The following is a 24,298-nucleotide window of genomic DNA, read 5'->3' as shown; positions in this document are numbered from 1 at the left end:
AAACTTTCCGAAGTAGGATCTTTTGGAACTCCTGATGCTCCTTACATTCATCAACTTTAAAACATATTATTGCAAAATCTGTTACTTAAAATACGTTTGCTGGAATGATGTTTTAAATTCTTAAGTTTAATATTAAACACAGTTTCCAAACTCTTAGTTAAGCAATTTAAAAACAATAATAAAATACTCTTAATACCAACTCATTAATAAGGAACAGAGGTTCTGAATCATGTGCCAGCAACTTTTATAAACACATTTCTAAAATCTTCTGGAAGCAAGCCAAGAACCAATGCCAGCCAGTCCAGTACCTGATCCTTGTATTTGTTGTCGCGCTGCAGGGTCTCCACCCTATCGTTCGCTTCCGAAAGTTCGAGCTCCAATGCTGACACTTGCTCAGAATTCCCACCAGACTGCTCCAGATCCGAAACCTGGGATAAATACAAAATTAAGTTTCTTAACAGACTTCATACAGTCTTAAACCTTTACCACTCAGATTTGCATTACACCCATTCATAGTTAGAAAATCAAATTAAATTAAAGACCTTTCGTAATAGAATTAAGTTTACAAGGCTTAATTTGGAACCATAATATAATAATCAGCAGCAGACAGCATTAAAACAGAACAGCATGCTGTTCTGGTTGTATGCTGATTGCAAAAAGTCATTTTCACTTCCCTGCTGAGTGGGAAAGAGTTAAAATTTGTTAAACTTCGAAAAACATTGAAATAATCAGTTACAACTGTTGTCCATATGACAGAGGTAAACTAAGACCATTTTTTCTCTTTTCTTGTTTGAAACCTTACACAGAAGTTTAGCAGGAAAAAAATAAACTGATTTTGAGTTGTACTTATTTCAGTTAATGTATTATTGTTATATATTGTTTCAGCACAATATGAATACATGATATTGTCATAAATCAATATGATCAATTATGATTATTTTGCTGCTCTTTATCTTTGCTTTTGGTGTTGATGCATTACACTTGCAACTCTGTTCGTCGAAAAATTTGATGGTGGTAGTTACTTTTACTATAAAAGCCAGACAAAAATGTACATTCAAAATACATTATAAAAACCCGACTCATACCTTTTTCTTGAGTCTGCCTGTTTCATCCTTGTATGCCGCCAGCTGTTTCTTCCACTCTTCAACATTGGAGGTGGATTCTTGCAACGCTGCCGTTAACCGTGCATTGTTGTTTTTCAGGGTTTGTAGCTCAACCTCCCATTTCTTTGCATTGGAAGAACTGAAGGCAACATCAAAATGACAAAAGTTATATCATGGATTTTAAAGGGCTGCAATGTATTGAATATGATAGTAGTAAATTTGAAAGGGGTTTATAAACATTTCTGCTTTACATTTTAAGTTTATGTTGATTAACCCTTTCAGTGCGGGAACCGAATTTTAAAGGCCTTTGCAAACAGAATGTGGCGTCTCATCAGGATCCAAACTGTTTGCTATTCTGATAGTATTCTTTGAAAAAAAATCGAAGAAAATGCTAATTTTAGAACTTCAGCAGACGACAATTTAGCAGACGACAATTTAGCAGACGACAAATTTCCCAGCATGCAAAGGGTTAAGATTGAGTTACAGATATGGTATGGCGACTAGATGACCCCATATATCCTTGATCAAGTTGCATCACTGGTATGGCGACTTACATGCTTTCATCAGTTTAGTCACCACACAATGAGCAGTCAAAATATTTTCCTCAACATGAAATGTGTCCGTTGCACAAGTATGGCCCCGCTAAATACCACTGAACACATAAATGAGTATTGTGTGGACAATCATGATGTAAATTTATAATAAACAGTTTAATCATTAACTAAAGGCAATATCTCTACAAATAAGGGCGCAAGATTTATGGTTCTTAAGCACTGCACATTCCCTAAATAAGACCTAAGTCTTAGTAAGACCTTTATAAATACTATAGTAATAATTTGTGTGCACTGCACATCCACATAATGAGATAAACATATGGTTTCAGTTTCAAGTTGATATCTCTTTTTGGTTTCAAGTTGGTATCTCTTTTTGTTTTTAAGATGTGCTCCAGACAAAATTTGGGGGTATAACTCTAACAAATAGGTGAGCAGGAGTTATGGTTCTTATGCAATGCACAACCCCCTTAATGAGATCTACCTATGAAGTTTCCTTATAAGTTTGTGAGACAAGCTCCGGACATATTTAAAGTACAACAAATAATAAGGGAAATAACTCAACGACCTGAATTCTAAAGAGCTTGGTGATATTTGACTGGTTATCTAGCTTTAAATTGAACCTCCTATTTATGCTAATAAACATATTCAGAATTTTTGGTGACAATCTGATAAAAACTGGTTGAGTAAGAGAGTGAAAACAAAAAAATATGGAATTATACTCTAAAGTACTGATGCAGTGACAGACTGTGCGGAAACTATATGTCAATCCTAAGATTTAAATATGTTCTATTGGCTTAAGCCAGAAATCATTACCTTTGGGCTAAGGCCAGCTTCAGTCGATCATTTTCGTACTTGAGCTGGTTTTCTGGCGAGGTGTTGCCGTTAGCATTGTTGCCCGGATTGTTGAAGGAGTTACGTCGTTCCCGGAGATTCACATTCTCTTTTTGTTCTGCTGACGGTGGTTGTTGCTGTAACAGGGAGATTTTCATGGTATTAACAAACTAGAAAGCATTGCCAAGACGATTTGCCTGTGCTAAAAAGTAAACAAGAGCACCGCATAGCGGGTGCCGATGCTCGGCTGCAGGTGCAGTTTTGAATAAATGAAATTTGTCAGAAGAATATTAGAGGCCACAGTGACCTTGACCTTTGACCTAGTGACAAAAAAATGGGTGTGGCGTGTAGTTCCCGTCAAGGTGCAGCTACATATGAAGTTTCAATGTCATATAAGGAAGCACTTTGATTTTAGAGCTAATGTTAAGGTTTTAGCATAACGCGGACGGCGGACGAGCTGGCTATGATAATACCTCGGGTTTTCTCCGAAAAAAGCCGAGCTAAAAACTAGTGAGCCTGCATAACGAAATTTTAGAAACAAATCATTTTTCTGAATATGTTGAATCACTCAACACCTGCCTCAATAATTATTTGATTTCAGTAATTCTATTCACTTCCTTTCAAAGCGACAATAATGTTGTTTGGTTACAAATTGATCAATTCAATTGTAAATTAGTTTGCTGATTTGACACCAAGCTTCAGTTTCCGTAAACTCACATTCGCGTCTTTCATAGATGTAAGACTAGAGCTGCGCGTGTGAAAGATGCCTCGATTTGGCGGGGTCTCACGGGGAGTGGGCGTGGCTGATGATGTCAGGCTGTCGTCTGTCTGTCCGTTCACCGTGGGTGGGGACTGGCCTTGGGACATTTGTTGTCTGGTCAGGTCTTTCACTTCCTTGAACTTTTCAACAAACTGTAAAAACGGCAACAAAGAATGCTATTATATACATGAATGTAATTTTCAGAGTAGTTTTAATGTAATGTTGTATTTCAAAAAGCAATTTGGTTAATGAAAAGAAATGCAAAAAAAGAATATTAACTCTTCCAAAAGAGTGTATGTTTATATTTATGTAACTCTTTATTTAAAATGTACATTAAATACACTCAAATAATATTCAAGTCTGAAGAAATCATATAAAACACATAATACACACAAATTGCTTTTGTTTATTTTAATTTCTAACATAGTAATAATTATATCATTATAAAATTTTAATTTCTAACATAGTAATAAATATATCATTATAAAATTTAACAAATAATATTACACTATGCAAAGACGAATCACAACTGATACAAAAACCTATTAGTAACAACATAAAAACAACAACATACAAACACTTTTGAATATTAAACAAACCACATTTAACAAATAACACAATTATACTTATTCATCAAGTTTAGCAATACAAGAACATTGATTTACAACTAACACACTAATACAGCTAACATGTTCATTCATTTCCTTTCCCTCTCAGATGCAAAATGAAAAAGGCTATATGCAACCTGAGCATAAAAACAGAACCACCGGAGATTATCTCGCAGTCTGTTCAGGTCATATGCTGTTTGCTGCTTATGAGTACCATAGGATTGGAAATGAAGCCTCAAAACTTGAATCTAGTTAAAAAGGTCTTACATTTAATTTCATTTTCCTTTATGATTAAAAATGCTTCAAATTGCATATCTGAGAGGTGAATGGTTAAGCAATTCAATAAGAACGCTGATTCAATGCCTACCTTTGCGAGGTCTGCCTCAGTTCCAAACCCCAAACCGTACACCGTGTTAGCCCGCGGATCTGACCACTGGCCAAACTTCTGAGAGGTCTTTGTGAATGCCATGTTGGGCGTGATGGTGCTGTTAATGATTGCCTGTGTGGGAAAAATAATTGGAAACATTAGAATGACACACTGTGTGTACATATTGATTTGTATGTCTAACTGGAGTATTTGGTATGGAAATGTACAGCAGATAGTACAGCTTTATTCTGACTCGTTACTTTTGTAACAGACTAAAGCTGGATTTAAGGATTATGGTAAAATTGAGAGTCTATTTGGACTGTTCATTTATGATTGACCAAATGTATTTGTAGACTCAATGATCATTTATTGATTCAGACTTAAATAATCATGTTTCAAATTAAAATTTTGAAGGGACATAGCAAAATGATAATGAACTAAAATATGCAAAAAATCATTGTAGATCCTGTAGATTAGTCGGTTATTATACCTTACAAATATGAATCCTGTATAATCATTAAGTGAATGATTCTGATTCAATACATGTCTCTACAATTTTATTTTTTTTAACTCCGAAATTGTCTAAATAAAAAACAACACAAAACATTATGCACATTAATTTAATGGTTTCGCAGTCTAGGAGATACTTAAGCCTTTCATCAAAACCAATTTACAAATGGGTAATATTTATTCATGACATAATAAATCTGCACAAAACAAATTTCACTACAGCAGACATCAGAAAACAAATGTTAGTGCTTTAGAGGCCGTGAGAAAACAAACATATCAATGCTTCATAATTCCACACACACACAAAATCACGATATATGCAATAAACACACTAATAAAGTATATAACCAAGACACAAATTTTGTGACATGTTTTAATTAGACAGCACAAAGCAAAGATTTTCTGAGGTTGAGTAGTGCGAAGCTAATGTAGCTATAAAAAAAAAGACAGGGCCTTTTTTCCGTGGCATTTGGCCCCTCAATTTATGAATAAATGAGTCACACAGTTTTCACAATTGTGACAAAAATGTGTTGCAAACTTTTCAAAATAGTGAAAAAATTTGTCACACACTTACCTTGTAATTCAATTATTGTAAATTTTGTGCAAACTTCTCAAAATTGTGAATAGCCATGGCAGATGTTTACCTTCGAACCCTCGACACTGATGATCCGGTACGTGTTGCGAGCGCTGTCATAGTAGTACGAGACAGGAACAGCAGACTTGCTGGACGGCAGCCAGTTCTTCTTCGTCTCGGGGTCGATCTGGAACACATGGGCGCGCACGGAGAATATTGGCTGCTCCCTGAAAACATACAAGGCAAGAAAATATACATAGATGTAGGGTATTTGTGCAGTTCACTAATGAGAGGGATAGTAGTAATGATTCAAACTATTGAATCTAATACTTCGGCCATGCTCTGCAAAATAAGGCATAATTTATACGCGTTTGGTGACGCCCCAGAATAGCCTGTGCAGTCTGCACAGGCTTATCAGGAACAACAATTTCTACCTAGACTGCATTGTCATTAGTTAAAGGAGACTTTGTTCATAAGAAAGTTTCTATAAAAGCGAAAAGTATATCACTGATTAGCCTGTGCCAATTGCTCAGGCTAATATGTGGAGATACTTTAGGCAAATGGATTGAGCCCATTTTTCCTAATGATTAACTCATGTTGTAAGCACATTAACTAATTTCACGCTTATACTATATTGGAGGTAGAAAAGGTGAATGAACAAGTTAAAAGCTTTGAAGATCACAGAAAGTTTCTTTCAAATATATCAAGCTTATGCCTCTTATTAAGTTTCTTGCATAAAAAAGCAACAACAAAAAAGAACTCATGATACTTGAACTTGTACTGAACTTTCTGTTTGAAAAGAAATCTGACTAAGTTAAATGTATTGTCTGACAACTTTGTAAATGATGATTCATTGGAAGCCTATTCCATCTATACCTTCACATTAAACACACCACCTCAAGTCCCATAACTCCTACTTACTTCAGTATATCAACATCCAATTCTTTATCACTGGGTAGCTGCATTTTATCAGCAACCTTATCTAGACCAGAGTCACGGTCAGGTGTTTTTGCAGGTTCATTAATCACTCGCTCAATTAAACTCCAAAGGTTCTGATATCCCAAAATTGTTTGTGAAAAATCTTATGTTTAGGATGATAAAAACTCAAAGGCTGGCACCCTGCTGGATAAAAAATTCAATAAACAAAAAAAATATGACTAGCCACAATCGTAGACTTCTTAAGTACCGGTTTTCAAAATAATTGTTCGTGTTTAGAACTATCTTTCAGTGGCAGCTAATAGATCATGTTTGAACAGATTTATCCTGAACAATATCCAGGTAAAGAATGTGATAATTTGCATTTTGTTAAGTAATTTATTCCTCCTCAGGCAATGTTTGTATGATTAAACCCCTGCAGTTGTGTTGAGTAAATATATGAAAATGGCAAAATGTTGTAAATATTTTATGACATAAACTGATCAAGTATAACAAACAAAATACATAATATGTTCCTGATAAGCATTTATATGATATGAAAATGGCACAATGTAGTCCAGGGTGATGAATTAGAATTCTTTTAAATTTGGTTAATCTTAAGCATTATTCTCATTTATCATGCATCACAAATTATTCAGTAAATATTAACTATCCGAGTTCATGCAATAAAAATACTGAAATAGCATTCCAAAAGAAAGCACTTGTGAACTTTCAATATCAGTGTTAACCATCTTAGATGAAACTAAATAGATATAAAAACACACACATACAAGATCAGTTAATTTATATCACTTTAATTGACGTCAGACTATCACAATTTAAATGGCCCCAGGCCCCCATACGAAACCTGACAGAAAACATTAAAATTAATTCAAGGAAAGTTTCAACTACATGACAATTAGCAGGTCATCTTAGCTAATTTATTCAGACATAAATGGCAGATTTATGGTGTTGAAAGCTACTAATTAATGGTCATACTTTATACCCTTCTATAGGACACCCGAATGTTGTTACATTGGTATTAAGATTATACACTGACCAGTTAATTTATTAAAATAGTAATATTTTATTGTCCTCTCTTTAAAGAGAAACACAATTTCCAACATATTATGGTGATGGGCGAAACAGTGTAAGCAGCATTAGGTTTTGATTTGCCATCATCTTACATTTATCGGTTACTTAGGAACAGTTGCGTAATAAACGATGCAATTCAGAAAATTATTCCATGAGGAAACTTTTTAATTAAAAATTCTGAAGAAACAAACTTTCATGAAAATTGCATATATATCTAAAATTCTTTATAAAATTACTGCATTCATTTCGGTACAACTTTCATCAGCTGCAAGTTATACTGAGTTTACCTGTGCTCAGGTGACTGAAATATTACATTAACATCTCCAACATATCTCCAACTAATCTCCCCTCTCTGACAGAGGAACTGTCAATATGTCTGGGATTAACTCTTCCAGTGCTGGAACCGAATTTTGAAGGCCTTTGCAAACAGTTTGGATCCAGATGAGACGCCACAGAACGTGGCGTCTCATCAGGATCCAAACTGTTTGCTATTCTGATACTATTCTTTGAAAAAAATCAAAGAAAATGCTAATTTTAGAAATTCAGCAGACAACATTTTAGCAGACTACAAATTTCCCAGCATGCAAAGGGTTAAAATGTTCAGGTTTATAGGTTCTAGTATACACCTTGGTAAACTGTGTCATAAAACGTTCATAAAATATTGATTGATGTCTTTTGCTACAATTTATTTGATTTGATCATGACATTACAACAATTTATCTCACGTGTGACTAAAAATGAACTATATACAAGGACACATGTTTGAACAACTACTTATTTTAAGCAACTGACATTTATGATCTTTTTGGAGACCCTCTTCTGTAAATACTGGGCTACAATTTATCTACATAAACCAACGTTAGTGAGTAAGTGAGAAACCGTGTGCAAGACGCCAATATTGTAGTACTAAAATGACATGCAATAGCAAACATTTTTATACTTGAAGAGAAAATAACTTAAACAAACCTGACATTCAGACAGAATTCATCAATGTTCTTGATCTATTCTATTTTATGAATATACTAAATTACTTTATAAAAATTAATGATACTGTTATTTATGAACCCCTATGATGTATATAATAATTGCTACACAAATTAAAATGGAAATCTACATAAGAAACTACTAACACATGGTACCAAGGAAGACTTACATAGCTATCACGTCCTGCGCATGTTTTTCAAGTTGAGGATGCAGTTCTGGAGGTTGCTTCATTTCTTACTTTCTTAAATATATTTCAGTTTGTTTTTTCATAGATATATCTAAAGTGACTAGTTCAGATCTATATTACATGCTCCACAGATCTATCTTACATGTTCAAAAGTTCTGCATAAAATGTTTCTCAAATGTTCCTTCAGATCTATGGTGAATGCTCCTCAGATTTACTCAAGTGTTCCTCAGATCTTTCTCAAATAATCCAGTGTTCTATAACATACCATTTAAATATGAAATAAATGTTCTAAGTATGTAACATTTTATTGAATCTTGATCTATAAAATCAACATAGATCATCCTTCAACATCAAAATATTCACCAATGAGACACTTCTTATGTTCATCTTATATATGCCATTTAACAACACAAATTTAATTAGTTTCCTGTCCAAAATAACTTGTCATCCTCTAAGATTTACATGTTTTCAAATAGCCCATCAGTGTCAAATGATCCAGCTTTATCACAAAAGTCATTACTGACATTTAAAAGTTCACCGTCAGGATGTACAAAACACCTTTTTGTTATACAAATATCAAACCAGAAGACATTATCTTTGACACTTCACTGAGAATACACACATATAGTCACATACAAAGCCCATGAAGACATATCTAAATATGTTTGGAACAACATTTGATTGAAATTCATTTTAGTACAAATTGACAATAATAACAATCTTAGACATATTAAACATATATTTCCCATTAAGTTTGAAATGTTTATGAACTAATTAAGTCAAATGACATGTCACAATTAATCCTGAGTGAAATTTTAAAAACTTCTTTACAAATTAAACAAATATGTATTGCATGTTTCAATCAACAACAGATCATTATATTATAGTAATGTATAATATCACAGCGAAGGAAATTTGTTTAACATTGAGAATTATTTTTTTTACAAATACCAAAGTACAATTAACACACATTCCATAACAAAATGAATCGATTTTTAGTGATCAAGATAGATAAAACTATCACACACTGTGGTAAAGGTTTAAACCTGTTCTTTTGTTGTGGATCATTATCAGTTGTGAACTTCTTTATCTTTATGTTTTTTAACCCTTAAAGCGCTGGAGCTGAATTTTAAAGGCCTTTGCAAACAGTTTGGATCCAGATGAGACGCCACAAAACGTGGCGTCTCATCAGGATCCAAACTGTTTGCTATTCTGATAGTATTCTTTGAAAAAAATCGAAGAAAATGCTAATTTTAGAAATTCTGCAGACGACATTTTAGCAGACGACAAATTTCCCAGCATGCAAAGGGTTAAACTACAACATTGAGCCGACTTCAAATATACACAGTGCCAGGGTCTTTATAAATTTCCTTGTTTTTGAAAATAAATAAAACAGATGTGCTCTGATGCTGTTTTTTGCATTAGTTAACTTTGTTGTTTTATTGAAATCAACATGATACCAAATGTATTAATTATATTTGTATTTGATTAACACTATTTCTGCATACTCACAAAGAATAATATATATAGTTATTTAATAATTTCCAATTAACACATTTCAAAGATAACAAAAACTACAAAGCACACTATGCATATTGACACAGACGATAATCAAAATTTATAAGTTTTATTATTCAGAAAACAATTTTGAATAGTGTAATTCCAGACTGTCACTGACTCATCAAAACACTTGATTCCACTTCAAAAAGTGATTTTAAATGCCTCCCAGAACATTGCACCATTAAACGCCTTTTCTGCAACCCAATACAACCTGCAGTTTCGCTCTCTTATCTTTGTTGGAAAAGCAACACAACTGACTGAAGCCACAGAAGTAAACAGGTAAAATTGGAAGCCATCAAACCATTAATCTCCAAATCTCAAGCAAACAAACACTAGCTTATCAGCACAATCTGAGAATTACTCTGTGTAAAGTCTAAAAATATATCCTCTATAGTTCTTATTTCTCTCTTAAAATAAATATATATGGACGATAAAACTCTTTAAAGCATTAAATATGTCCAACTTCACGATTTCCTGTTAACTCTTAGAAGATAATCAGACCTCATGTATTTGCAATTATCTACGTAATTACAACTTCTAAAATTCGTAACACCTGAAAGATTGATAACACTAAAGACATAATTATTTTATCCTGAAAAACCTGATGCTAATATCTCTGAACTCAAGGTTTGCTTATATGCCCATGTAACTGTTAATATCTCATAAACTGTAAACCTGTTTTATTCACAATTATAAGGGTAAAAGAAAGTAAAGTTGAGAGTTGTCAATATCTGTTTCAATAATTTTCTTTTATGTTCAATATACATTGAATCTTGCAAACATGCATTTAACTCTTTCAGTGCTGGAACCGAATTTTAAAGGTCTTTGCAAACAGTTTGGGTACAGATGAGACGCCACAGAACGTGGCATCTCATCAGGATCCAAACTGTTTGCTATTTTGATAGTTTTCTTTGAAAAAGCATTGAAGAAAATTTTAGAAAGTCAGCAGACAACATTTTAGCAGACGACAAATTTCCCAGCATGCAAAGGGTTACAAATAAAATCTGTATGATTAATATGTTCATTATAACAGCTTTGCTAAAGAAAGGCAAACAAAGTCCTGAACAATATACAAGAAACAATTCAGTAATTCATCCGGCCTATTTACATCTGTTAAAATGCACACTAAATCTAAGGAAGTTGGCAACAAAACTTCTTTCTGCACATTGCTATCTAAGAATAATCATTTCAACATATTGTTCAAAGCAGAATCTGGAAAACATTAAATTTGGCCTCCAGCTTAGAAAAAAGTACAAACCCAACAATAAGACTATTATCATTTTAAATTTTTAATTTGTTTTGACCGTCTACCATAAATATATCCATTCAAATCAATGCAACATTTTCTTATATGGATGCAAATATTTTAAATTCCTAACTCCTTGTAACTTGAAACGACACAAATTTCAAAAGAAAGTGAAAACAGGAAGAAACACAAATATGAACAACACTAGTCTGTCTCTAAAAATGCAAAGCAAATACAGCGAGGTCATCACATGTAGAATTTTTATAGTAAATTGTATTAAACGCTCTCGTTGTCCAGATCCTTAAGTATTCCTTCACAGTATCAGTAAACAGAGTAAATAGCATCCACAATTCCTCAAAATAAACACTAGCAAAGATAATAAATCGCAATGGCTGGCACGTTAATTGGTCAATCATCATATGGTACTACTGGGTCTACGGGTCACCGATGTTCCAATACATTAGCTGTAACACCTGATCAAACACCAGAAATTTGATGGTCACTTAATTTTTGCCTAGGGCTGTACGTTTCATAAGTTGAGTGTCACAACCACTCAAAGAACAAATAGTTTTTAGATGAAACTTATTGTGTATTCAACAAACAATTCTTAGATTGAGTCTTAGAATATAGAATATTCTTTAAAAATGAATACTCAACAAGAGATGTGTTTGTCAGAAACTCAATGCCCCCTACTGCTCCACTTTGATTTTTTTTAAAAATCATTTGGCAGATACAGATAATTATCTGCCTTTGAAGCTTATTACTTCCCTTGAATTAGTTTTTTTGACCTTTGACCTTGAAGGGTGACCTTGATCTTTCACCACTCAAAATGTGCAGCTCCATGAGGGATCCAGACATAAGCCCCCCAGGACAAAACCCCCCCAATGAAAAAATGAACATTTGGACAATTGCCCCCCAGAGAAATGACAGGTAGGATATAAGCCCCCCAGTGCTTATTTTGCATCTGGACATTTGCCCCCCAGTGCTTATTTTAGAAGTGGACATTTGCCCCCCAGTGCCTAATTTTAAACGACATTACTTGATTGAGCAGATAATCATGTCCAATTATCACCACCTTTTAATCCTTTTGATTGATTAAATACAGAAGCCTTTAATTTTCATTAACTAGTATATGATCAAAGCCACATGTAACACCACTAACAATCTGATAATCCTTTTGATTGATTAATTAAAAAACAATTCAAATTCTTTAAGATGTTTGTTTTACCTAAGATTAGGCAATTTAAAGTGAGTTTCTGGACCTTTTTTATTTCGAATTATAATGATTCAAGTTTCTATCATTATATATTTATGAGATATGAAATAATACTGAATCCAAATAATGAGATATACTAGTCTAATGGAAACAACATATGATATTAGCACTGGGGGGCAAATGTCCACTCCTAAAATAAGCACTGGGGGACAAATATCCAGATGCAAAATAAGCACTGGGGGGCTTATATCCTACCTGTTATTACTACTGGGGGGCAATTGTCCAAATGTTCATTTTTTCATTGGGGGGGTTTTGTCCTGGGGGGCTTATGTCCTACAATCGCTCCATGAGATACACATGCATGCCAAATATCAAGTTGCTATCTGAAGCAACATTGAAGTTATGAGCATTTTTCGAAACCTAAACGCGAAACCTAAACGCAAAGTGTGACGGAAAGACAGACGGACTGATGGTCCGATCACTATATGCCCTCCATTGGGGGCATAAAAATTGATTTAATTTAGAGTTAAATGGTATTTTGACCCATTACCACTTAGATACGTATATTTACGCATTTGTTGTTCCTTAGAAAGTTAGATATAATTAAAGACCTTTCTTACTAGATTCAAGTTTTAAAGGCTTCATTCGCAACTCTTACATACTGATGAGCAGCAAACAGCATAAAACCTGAACAGACTGGGAGTTACTCGCAGGCTGTTCTGGTTTTATGCTGTTTGCACATAGCCATTTTCACTTTGCTTAAAGAGGGAAAAGGTATACATAAGCTGTTTTGCTTATCCAACAAGCTTATGCATTAAAAACAATATTTTAAGTAATATTTTGTTATTTATGTCAAATAAATTGCCTTCACCCACCATGATATCAAAAAGGTTACATGTAATAAAAGATGTATTACTGTGAAACCATTATTAATCGTCAGGCATTAATTTTCATAAATTTCGTCAGTCGACCGATCGGCGAATTTAAGACCCTAACGAACACTCATGCTCTATGTTTGAACAAAAACAAACACTAAGTTGAACAATATTTTAAAACTTTACCGCAGACATGAGGCATTAAATTCCAACATAATCCATGCACACATTCACTGCTGTTTCGTAATCAAGATTAATCCGGTTTTGACAGAAAGGGATGTAGATTACACAAGGTACTTAACTGGCACGTTACACTTCTTTAAAACGCGCGTGCAGTACAGCTGTATCGAATACGTTGACTTCGTTTATGAAGAATGGTAATGAATTAGCGCTAATTGTTTATAACTTTATTACCCAATAGTTGCATTGTGTTTTTCAGGGGTGTTGCATATTAGCCATCACGCAGCGAATGCCGATGAAAGACAATAAACCAAATGAAAAGATTACGATGTGTGATTAACATGCGTGTTTATCACAAATTAATAAAGAATATTTTAATTGTTGTTCGCTGTTTGATTGTTTGCGTTTAACCACACTTATAACTATTTTATATGTATAAATTTATTTATTTTTAAATTATTGACATTTTTTATTTATATACCGGTAGTTTACTTTTTAAGAACAAACACACACATAGAGTTTATAATTTTAATGTTGATATCAGAATAAAAAAGCACTTTTTTCAATTATAATAATAGAATAAGACTAATTGGCAATTGGCTTCGTTGTTACAAACACTCGTTAACGGTTATTCGATCCCACTTGTACGCTAATCATAACAATGAACGTGTGAATGGCATACATTAAGAGGGTCCATTACTGTCCCTTGATAACAAAAGACTAGTTAATTGGCATGTGACAAACAGGCCCCACCTCCTGCATTGATTCTTAAGTGTGTTCCCGCATATGTATTACACACAAATCGGATATTGACTGACGCATTTTTTTAAAAATTCAAAATCAGAAATCGGCGAATTTAAGTGCTGACGAAATCGTCATTTTTATAAAAATGACGAAATGTTGTGCTGTCGAAAATAAATGGTTTCACAGTATACATCTTTTTGAAAAATATCGAACAGTAACTTGATAGCGAACTGTCTATTATAATTACTTTAAACTTTAAAAAACGCTCATTTATAAAATTGTTGCTTACTTCTGTTATCAACAGCATTTTAGTAAACTAATAAGAATATCATTTAATAAATACTAATTTAATGTTATCATATCAGTAAACTTAAAAGATTCTAAGTTACATACTGATATAATAGAATGATATTGTATAATTGTTAACACTGCATTATAAAATCATATTACATTGTCTTGGTATTGTTGTTGTTGTTGATGCTATATATTTTCTGCCATTTTACTGAGTCACACTTATGCAATTGTTACATTGATAATGAGGATGCTGTTGTTGCAGCTATTTCACGTTTACGGTAAATAAAAATCAGATCAGAGAAAATGTAGCTTTTTTCCATAATTTTAGATTTCATTCAACAAAAATGAATATTGGTATTCTATGACGCAAATGTGATCTTTACTGTTTTATTAAACACTAAATGTGAATGATTAACCTCATACTTCATTTATAACTTCATTTATTGATAACATATGGATCAATATCAAACAGCTAGCGGTTCTATCAAGAAAATATTTAGTTAGCTTGCCAAGTATAGTTAGTTTTTAGAAAGCAGACATTCCAAATATACATTTTAATCTTCATGCTTTGAGAGCATATCAAGCATATCATTATGTCAGTAAAAGTTTCAGTCTGAGACATACATTATTTACCAAAACTACCCAACTCAAAATAATATTTATTTACTTTATTCAAATTTCTTTTACATAAAATAAATATTAATATTTAACTTGCAAAATTGTATATGTTTTATACTCAAAATCATCATTTTATAAACGTACCTCTTCATGGGTAAAAAATTATCTTAAAACTTCCAACTTAAACATGAACCAAAAAATAACCTACGTTTTTAAGGAATTTAGTCCAGAGACCAGAACATTTTGATTCCCTTCCACAGAACCCATGTCCTTAAATCAATTCTCATCAACCAAAGAAGAAAACATTCTATACACAGCCAAGGATACTTTCTTCACATCATTCTGTAGAGACTGTCTCCAAACAAATTGGACATATTACCATATTTGCTCAGTAAATATGCCATTTAACTTTTCACAAATACCACACCAGAATCACTTAATTGTGCAACAAACATTTGTGAATGGCACATTTTCACCATGTGTACAATCACTTACATCTGAACACAAATCGCTCACTCTTTCAGGAAGAGGCCTTCTATTTCAGAAACTGAACTGAGGACTAAGGACTATTTTTAATTAAACAGTGCATTTTCACCTCAAAACACTCATCGAATTAACCTGCATTATTAAGCCCTGTAGTGTACTATTTCCTCAAGCTGTATTCATTTCAGACATTGCAACAGCATGCATGTTGTAATTTCCGTACAATTAATATTCCTGAACATGATATCCCCCAAAATCCATTCATCACTGCATATTTGCAATTCCATTGGATACATAGACTTGTTGAAAAGAATATTTATTTAACAAATACCGCAAAACTCTCAAGATCGGTACCTTAAGTTTGACAGTTCAAGTATTAAACACATTTTTATGTCTTGGTCCCAATCTTTATGAGCTTTGCTACGACACATTCAACACTGACAAGCATTTTAAATAATGTAAGCTGTTCTTTGTACAGATGAAAAAATGTGAACACTTAGTTTAATTTTTTTTATTATACATGCATTTACCAATTCATTTGCAATTGTACAAGCTACTGGCAAAGAAATCATTTGAGATAGTTATATCCATCAATATCCGGATGTATTTAAAAAAAAATCAATACTATTTTGGGCTCAGTTTTGGTGATGTTACTTTAATGGCTTTAGGAAAAGAATTACTCATAGAAGTGCATCAAAAACGGATGAAGATTCACAGCGTTAAGTTAAATCTAATAATCACAAATCTCTGATGTTGGAAAGTATATCTTCTTACTAAAAGCATGAAATATTCAGTAAACAGATGACAATATTTAACAATGAGACAATGTGCAGAAAAAGGCTAAGGTACTTACACCTCATTCAGGTTTTATTTATAGGAATGACTAATTCCTTCATTCACATTGATCCCTTGTTTATAAGGGAAGTGGATTCTGAATTGGCAGTTTTAATTGATAGTTTTTATTTGAACAACATTTAAAGTAACACAAATCAAGATTTTGTGAAAGAGCAACACCTGCAAGATATTTTATCTTGCACTTACATAAGAAGATAAACATCATAGTTTACATTTACTAGTGAGCATTTTTCAAACGGAAACATGTGGCTAGGTGTGTAGAATATTTTGGCAGAAATGTAATCTTCATTTAACCCTTTCAGTGCGGGAACCGAATTTTGAAGGCCTGTGCAAACAGTTTGGATCCAGATGAGACGCCACAAAACGTGGCGTCTCATCAGGATCCAAACTGTTTGCTATTCTGATAGTATTCTTTGAAAAAATCGAACAAAATGCTAATTTTAGAAATTTAGCAGACAACATTTGAGCAGACGACAAATTTCCCAGCATGCAAAGGGTTAATTTATAATGATCACACAAATCTTCAATGTGGACAGTTTGTATCCAAATTATAATCATCTGTGCATTCACCTTGCAACAATCATGTTAAACCAACTGAGCAACAATGGTCAAATGAACCAAACATTTTAACCCATGAAAGAATGTGTCATCCCAACTAAAACCACGGTCAAATAAACATTTCCCCACCAAAGGTGATCATGCCTAACGCCAAAGTTATAGTTTTTTCCCCTTGAATACTTCATGTTTCTGCCTTAATGGCTTTGATCTTGTCACCAACCATCTGCGCACTGATGGTACGTGACAGGTTACCATGATCACAGTTATCGTACAAGGGGGTTTTTACTCTGTAACCTGTTGGCTATGGACACAACATGACTTTCTAAGGGCACTGCAATTTCCCTTCAAAGTTAAAGCATATTTTACAGCCTTGATTATCGTGTTAACAAACAATACACACACATAATTACCTTTCATCTCAAACCTTGATTGGAAAATTAATTTGTAAAATTTATAATAAAGCAGCTAGAAAATTAAATCTCTCTTTACTACAAAACTTAGGAAAACAGTTAAATTGGAACAAACTAAAATATTCAAAACAGAAATGAACATTTTTTTCCCCTTATGCAAAAGTTCATTCAACTGTGAGCACAATGAAGATAAATCTTATCCGAGTAAAACGAATAATGCAGTTTCAGTAATCTCCCTTGGATAAACAGGAACATATCAAAGAACTTCTACTCTTGCCACCTCACATTCATTGTCCACCAACAGTTGTCCCCCTTTTGGTAGAACATGTTAAATGAGATATGAAAATGGGTTTACCTGGCACTTTAAATATGATATGACAGACAAACATTTTATTTATGATGCTAATAAAACTGACATAAAACAATAGACCACAGAACATATTTGTATAGATACTAGTGAAATAATCTTCATGCTTGACCCAATCTAGAAACTTGAACTTCAATGTAAATAACTTTGTTTGAGAACAAACATATTAAACCTGTATACTGAAAGTAAATCAAAGTTGCTACATATTTGAAGAATTCCATCTGAACAAAAAAAAAATATTGTCATGTAAGCAGATTATATTTGCAGTTTATTTTATTTTATTTTAAATATATAAGAAAACACTTAAAAGTTAAAACACACAAAATGAAAATTGTTGAATACGTCCCAAATGAGAAAAAGTTGCTTCCTCTTCATTTAACTTAGAGCTTAAAATGAGTGGCTTAGATTTTTGGGTTAACACATAATTGAAATGGAAAGAAAATACAAATTATGAATTGCTAACCAGAAAGCATATGAAACTAGAAATGGCGTGGCAGAGGCCGTCGCGTATCCCCACGCCGCATGTTTGCGTCAGGGGCGCCCCAGGGATGGTAATGGGGCCATGCATAGTTGAGATCAATCGTATTGTCATAAGAGAAGTTCAGTATCAATTAGAAGTGAATCGGTGTAGAAATGAAGAAATTATAATAAAATGGCAATTTTGGGTGGGCGTGGCCTATGTGGGCGGGGCGCCCCAGGGTTGGTAATGGGGCCATACATAGTTGAGATTGACCGTATTGTCATTAACAGAGGTTCAGTATCAATTTGAAGTAAATCGGTGTAGAAATGAAGAAATTATAGTAAAAGGCAATTTTGGGTGGGCGTGGCCTATGTGGGCGGGGCGCCCCAGGGTTGGTAATGGGTCCATGCATAGTTGAGATTGACTGTATTGTCATAAAAGAGGTTCAGTATCAATTTGAAGTGAATCGGTGTAGAAATGAAGAAATAGTAGTTAAAGGCAATTTTGGGTGGGCGTGGCCTATGTGGGCGGGGCGCCCCAGGGTTGGTTATGGGGCCATGCATAGTTTAGATTAACCGTATTGTCATAAGAAAAGTTCAGTATCAATTTGAAGTAGATCGGTGTAGAAATGAAGAAATTATAGTAAAAGGCAATATTGGGTGGGCGTGGCCTATGTGGGCGTTGCCTATGTGGGCAGGGCGCCCCAGGGATGGTAATGGGGCCATGCATAGCTGAGATTGACCGTATTGTCATAAGAAAGGTTCAGTATAAATTTGAAGTGAATCGGTGTAGAAATGAAGAAATTATAGTAAAAGGCAATTTGGGGTGGGCGTGGCCTATGTGGGCGGGGTGCTCCATGGTTGGTAATGGGTCCATGCATAGTTGAGATTGACTGTATTGTCATAAAAGAGGCTCAGTATCAATTTGAAGTGAATCGGTGTAGAAATGAAGAAATAATAGTAAAAGGCAATTTTGGGTGGGCGTGGCCTATGGTGGCGGGGCGCCCCAGGGTTGGTTATGGGGCCATGCATAGTTGAGATTAACCGTATTGTCATAAGAGAAGTTCAGTATCAATTTGAAGTGAATCGGTGTAGAAATGAAGAAATTATAGTAAAGGGCAATATTGGCTGGGCGTGGCCTATGTGGGCAGGGCGCCCCAGGGATGGTAATGGGGCCATGCATAGCTGAGATTGACCGTATTTTCATAAGAGAGGTTCAGTATAAATTTGAAGTGAATCGGTGTAGAAATGAAGAAATTATAGTTAAAGGAAATTTAAGGTGGGCGTTGCCTATGTGGGCGGGGCGCCCCAGGGTTGGTAATGGGACCATGCATAGTTGAGATTGACCATATTGTTATAAGAGAGGTTCAGTATCAATTTAAAGTAAATCAGTGTAGAAATGAAGAAGTTAATGTAAAATAAGTAAAAATCTCTGACCCGGCCCCACCCCAACCCCCATAACTTTTGACCCAGGGGTCAGATCAAAATTCCAAATAGTTCACCGTCGCACATACATGTACGTATGCTCATAGCTACCATGTATGTAAGTTTCAAGGTTCTAATGCTAAAAGTGTAGGAGGAGCAGGTGGCCAGGACGGACAGACGGACATAACCACAATATCCCCACTTTTTTTCCAAAAAGCGTGGGGATAATAAGTTCTTGGTTAATTATAACTCATAAAAGTCTTGAGGTAGGTTTTAAAATGTCCATTGAAAGTATTCTCTGGGCCACTCATGACAACTTACAATTTTATGTTTTCTTAAATAAAAGTATTTGTATACTCAATCCACGGAAATGCAATGTGTGTAACACAGATTACAGCTGTAAACCTTTTGAAAAAATGTCTTCACCATGTAAAACTTGACGTTTTCAATGGCTCATACAAACTTCATCATCATCATGAACAGGCAAGGTGCACATCTGCCAAAATCAATAACTCTGCATGCCACAGTTTCTAATGCTGCATTTCCCGGAAATCATGGCAAAAAATGGCCTGCCTTCATCCCACAAACAATCAACAGCAGCCATTAGAGCAATGACAGAGCTGGAAATTGCATCCTTGGAATACTACTGCAAAGGTTGAGTGTCGAAATGTTCATAATGTCCCAAAAAACAGCGCAGGTATTTGCGGTTACAAAAATAATGCCCTGCTTGAAATTGACAATATAAATAGAACATTTCTTTAATTCATTACACTATAAATAGCAAGTTTCATTAATTCGCAGCTTAAATAGCACACTCCTGTGTATAACATGACATTGCTTCCTAGGCAGTTATTAATGAATTATATTTCTAAATATATGATTTTGTTCAATATATAATAAGTTTTTTATAAATATTTCATGAACCTTTAATAAACTTTAATGACATTGGGAACATAAAGTCTTACGAAATGAGAAGATGCTTTAATAAACTTTAATGACATTGGGAACATAATGTCTTACAAATGGAGAAGATGCAATTCTTAATCACATCCAATTAAAGAGAATGGGTAATGTTTGTTATTTTCAATGAATAAATTTAAGCTCTTGAAAAAATAACTTGGATGCATTTTAATTGAATTTAATCAAACACTGATTCTGTTATTGGATTATCAATCAGTTTCTTAATTAACCCACTTATACATAACTCAGTTTAAAATATATAATAACTGAAAATGCATAAAATGCATAGAAATATGTGTAAAATGAAAGGGAAATAGACACAACAATTACCATCTGTTATATAAATGTTTATGAATCTCCTATTTGCATACCTGGAAACATTTTGGGAAACATGAGCAAGATTGGTATCGCCAATATGGAACATGAATGTCACTGAGCATGCCAGAATCAATCCTGGCCAGAATTAGAATAAGATTCTTGAATTAGATTCACCAAATATAATAATAATCAGACACACAAGGCAAGACATTGGCAATTGAAACTAATTCTTGAAATCATTGATAGTTACATTAAATGTTGTTTTTTCTACACTATTGATGCCAAGTTAATAAATGGTATTGCAGACTTAATTCTAAATTCAACGAATGTGTTTTGAAAAAGGTAATTGACTGTAAAAAATCCCTAAAGTCAGCTAAGCTTGATGCAACACTCAACCAAGATTTATGTAAACCAACAGCCAATATTGATCAAAACAGACATTCGAGATTTATCCTCAACAAGAGCTCCTCGGTCTGAGACAAATGCCCCTAAACTGGACCTTGACACCTATTACTCAATCCTTTGATGACAATTATCAAAAGGAAACCACTTTAACACTTAATGTCACAGTGACCTTGACCTTTGAACTTGTGACCCCAATTTCATTAGGGGTCATCTACTGTCCAAAGCCAATGCACATGTAAAGTATGAAGCCAATCGGTCAATTTGTTGACAGGTTATTAATTGGAAGCAGTTTTCACCCAACTTTTGATAGGGGTCATCTACTGTCCAAGGCCGATGCACATGGAAAGTATCAAGCCAAAAGGTAAATTTGTTGACAAGTTATCGATTGGAAACAATTTTCACACTTACTGTGACAGTGACCTTGATCTTTGACCTAGTGACCCAAATTTCAATAGTGGTCATCTACTGTCCAAGGCCAATGCACACGGGAAGTATCAAGCCAATTTGTTAATTCGTTGACGAGTTATTGACTGGAAACAAACATCCCCTCTTGAAAAAACAATGTTCCAGATTCGCAAATTTTCATTGCAGTTATGTTTATTGCAACAAAACAGTAATACTGAACATTTAAAATGCTCTATATATATCCATAATATGCATCTTTTGACTATTTAAAAAACCAGAAAATTAAAAAGCCTTACAAACGCGAAACCATTGTATAATGTGGAAAGTTCTGTTGTTATCGTTATACTTTGTGACATTAGAAGGATTGCATAAATAAATCAAAAATGTATAAAATACATTTTGTACCATGTCAGCACAGACGGCCGAGTTGTTTATGCAATACAAAGGTCAGAAATCTCATAAAAATGTTCTTTTTCAGATTTCCAATAATCTTAGCATTTCCGTTTACTAACATTACCACTCATGTTTCAGGTTATTTGATTAGCATACCAATCACTGATTATCAATTCAGCAGGGACACATAAAAGGCCATAATTTGTCTAAAAAGTAATTGAACCCAAGAACCCAATACCTTTACAAAAGCAACTATTTTATGCATGAAAGGAATATTGACTCTTGAGTAATCGATGATTTAAAATAGTTGATATTGTAGATGGTAATGAACAGCTTAAAGATTTGATGAAACAAACTTGAAAATATTTACACAGTTTTACTTGATAGTAAAACTTATGTTGATATAGTGCTATGTGTAACAATTATATGAGCACCCTTTAACAGCAAATCACAGTATTTTAGTTAAGAGTACAATGTGTTGAAAAACAACAACAAAAAAACAAACTTTCAATCTCTGTCTAATAAAATATTTATTTTAACAGAATATTACAAACCCAGTCCAAAAGTGAATTCATAATGAACAAATTCTTTAAAATCTCCTCAAACCCACATAAGAAATAATGACATAAACTATTCCACTCACCATTATACTATTTTTTATTTTGAACATTAAAAACAAAAAATATACATATAACATTTTTAATGTTATGACAAATAATCATCACAAAAATGCCGATACCTCTACTGTGACTTTTACCTTGCCTGTCCATTATATCTGCAAAAATATCAAGATATCTTTATCACCACAAAATATTTTTAAAATAATATTTTTAATTTATTTATAACCACCCCCAATGTAAGAAACTTTATCGGCACTTTTTTCTGAGCATACATTTAAAATACTAGTTAACATATTTGTTATAATGAAAACATTATATACATGTATATCAATTTGATGCCATACCCATTGATAATGTTTATGGAACATGTAAACAAAAATATTAACGAAGTTCATATGTATGTGTTCATGCTTTTAATGTGATTTATGAGCAGAGAATAATACTAGATATCACATAAAATGTTAGATGATTAGATGATGCAGATAGTGGGACAAAGATCAAATTCTTCACATGCTGCAAATATTTCTAAGCCTTGCATAAAAAAAATGTATCTGACTCCAACTCCTATAATGTAATATCTAGACTGTATACACTACATACAGTCTAACCTGCACATCCGACCACTTGCATTTAGCGACCCACCTCGCTAAACGACCGTTATTAATTCCTCCCAAGCTAAAATCAATTAAAAATGGCTTTACTTTACGACCACCTTAAATCCGCGACCAACGACCATTGTTTTTCTTACAAATTAAGACTCGTTACGACAGTAAGCGACCATTTTGCAGTCTCGCAGTGAAGTTGCTAAGCGATGGTGACACTCAACTAACAATGCAGGTGATAATCCGCTAATTGGCATCCACGCTTGCACGCTGTTATTGGGAGCAAACTGTGAAAACTCGGCTGACATTAATTATTTGTGTACTTAAAGTTTGCAAATAATTGTTTTAATTACAATGACTATATTTACTCAAAGGTAAGTTTGTAACGGACAGCAGTATAAATAGGGAGGTAAATAATTTTTCAAGCACTTGAAAGAGGTTAACATCCTACAAGCTATCTACTGGGTCATCAGCGCATGGAAGGAGACAACGACGGAGACGATCGGCAAGTGTTTCGCAAAATGCGGATTCATGAGTGACAGTGAAAAAAGTGCTAGTGCTAGTGACAGTGAAAAATGTGCAGATGACTGTGAAAAAAGTGTTAGTGAAAACATTACAAGTGACAAAAGTGACAAAAGTGAATGTGATGATGTTGAGGACGACTTGCCTCTCATCATGCACAAATTAGCACGTGATTTATTTGGGTGTGAAGTGAAGGACCTCATCAACATTGACAGGGACTTCACAACATGCAAAACGGACATGGACGAATGGAAGAAGTCAGCACCGGAAATTCTACAAGAAGATGGATGTGACG

The 24,298-nt window shown here is 33.9% G+C and overlaps 1 protein-coding gene across 2 annotated transcripts in view; it reads right to left on the bottom strand.

Moving 5' to 3' along the window:
* LOC127876202 (homer protein homolog 2-like) overlaps positions 1–24,298 on the bottom strand; it is a 114,945-nt gene that overhangs the window by 8,433 nt on the left and 82,214 nt on the right. The window contains exons 1-7 of one of the 2 annotated variants that reach the window (XM_052421257.1): positions 8,471–9,129; positions 5,378–5,534; positions 4,224–4,355; positions 3,206–3,400; positions 2,471–2,625; positions 1,086–1,242; positions 309–428 (exon numbers count right to left, since the gene is read on the bottom strand). In XM_052421257.1, the coding sequence (XP_052277217.1) occupies positions 309–428; positions 1,086–1,242; positions 2,471–2,625; positions 3,206–3,400; positions 4,224–4,355; positions 5,378–5,534; positions 8,471–8,532 (978 nt within the window). In that variant the 5' untranslated portion in view covers positions 8,533–9,129. Of the gene's footprint in view, positions 1–308; positions 429–1,085; positions 1,243–2,470; positions 2,626–3,205; positions 3,401–4,223; positions 4,356–5,377; positions 5,535–8,470; positions 9,130–24,298 lie in introns of those variants that run through there. The other variant, XM_052421258.1, reaches the window with a different exon arrangement.

Source organism: Dreissena polymorpha, chromosome 4 (assembly GCF_020536995.1).
Source record: "Dreissena polymorpha isolate Duluth1 chromosome 4, UMN_Dpol_1.0, whole genome shotgun sequence".
Taxonomy (NCBI): Eukaryota; Metazoa; Mollusca; class Bivalvia; order Myida; family Dreissenidae; genus Dreissena; species Dreissena polymorpha.
This window is presented reverse-complemented; position numbering and strand designations above follow the sequence as displayed.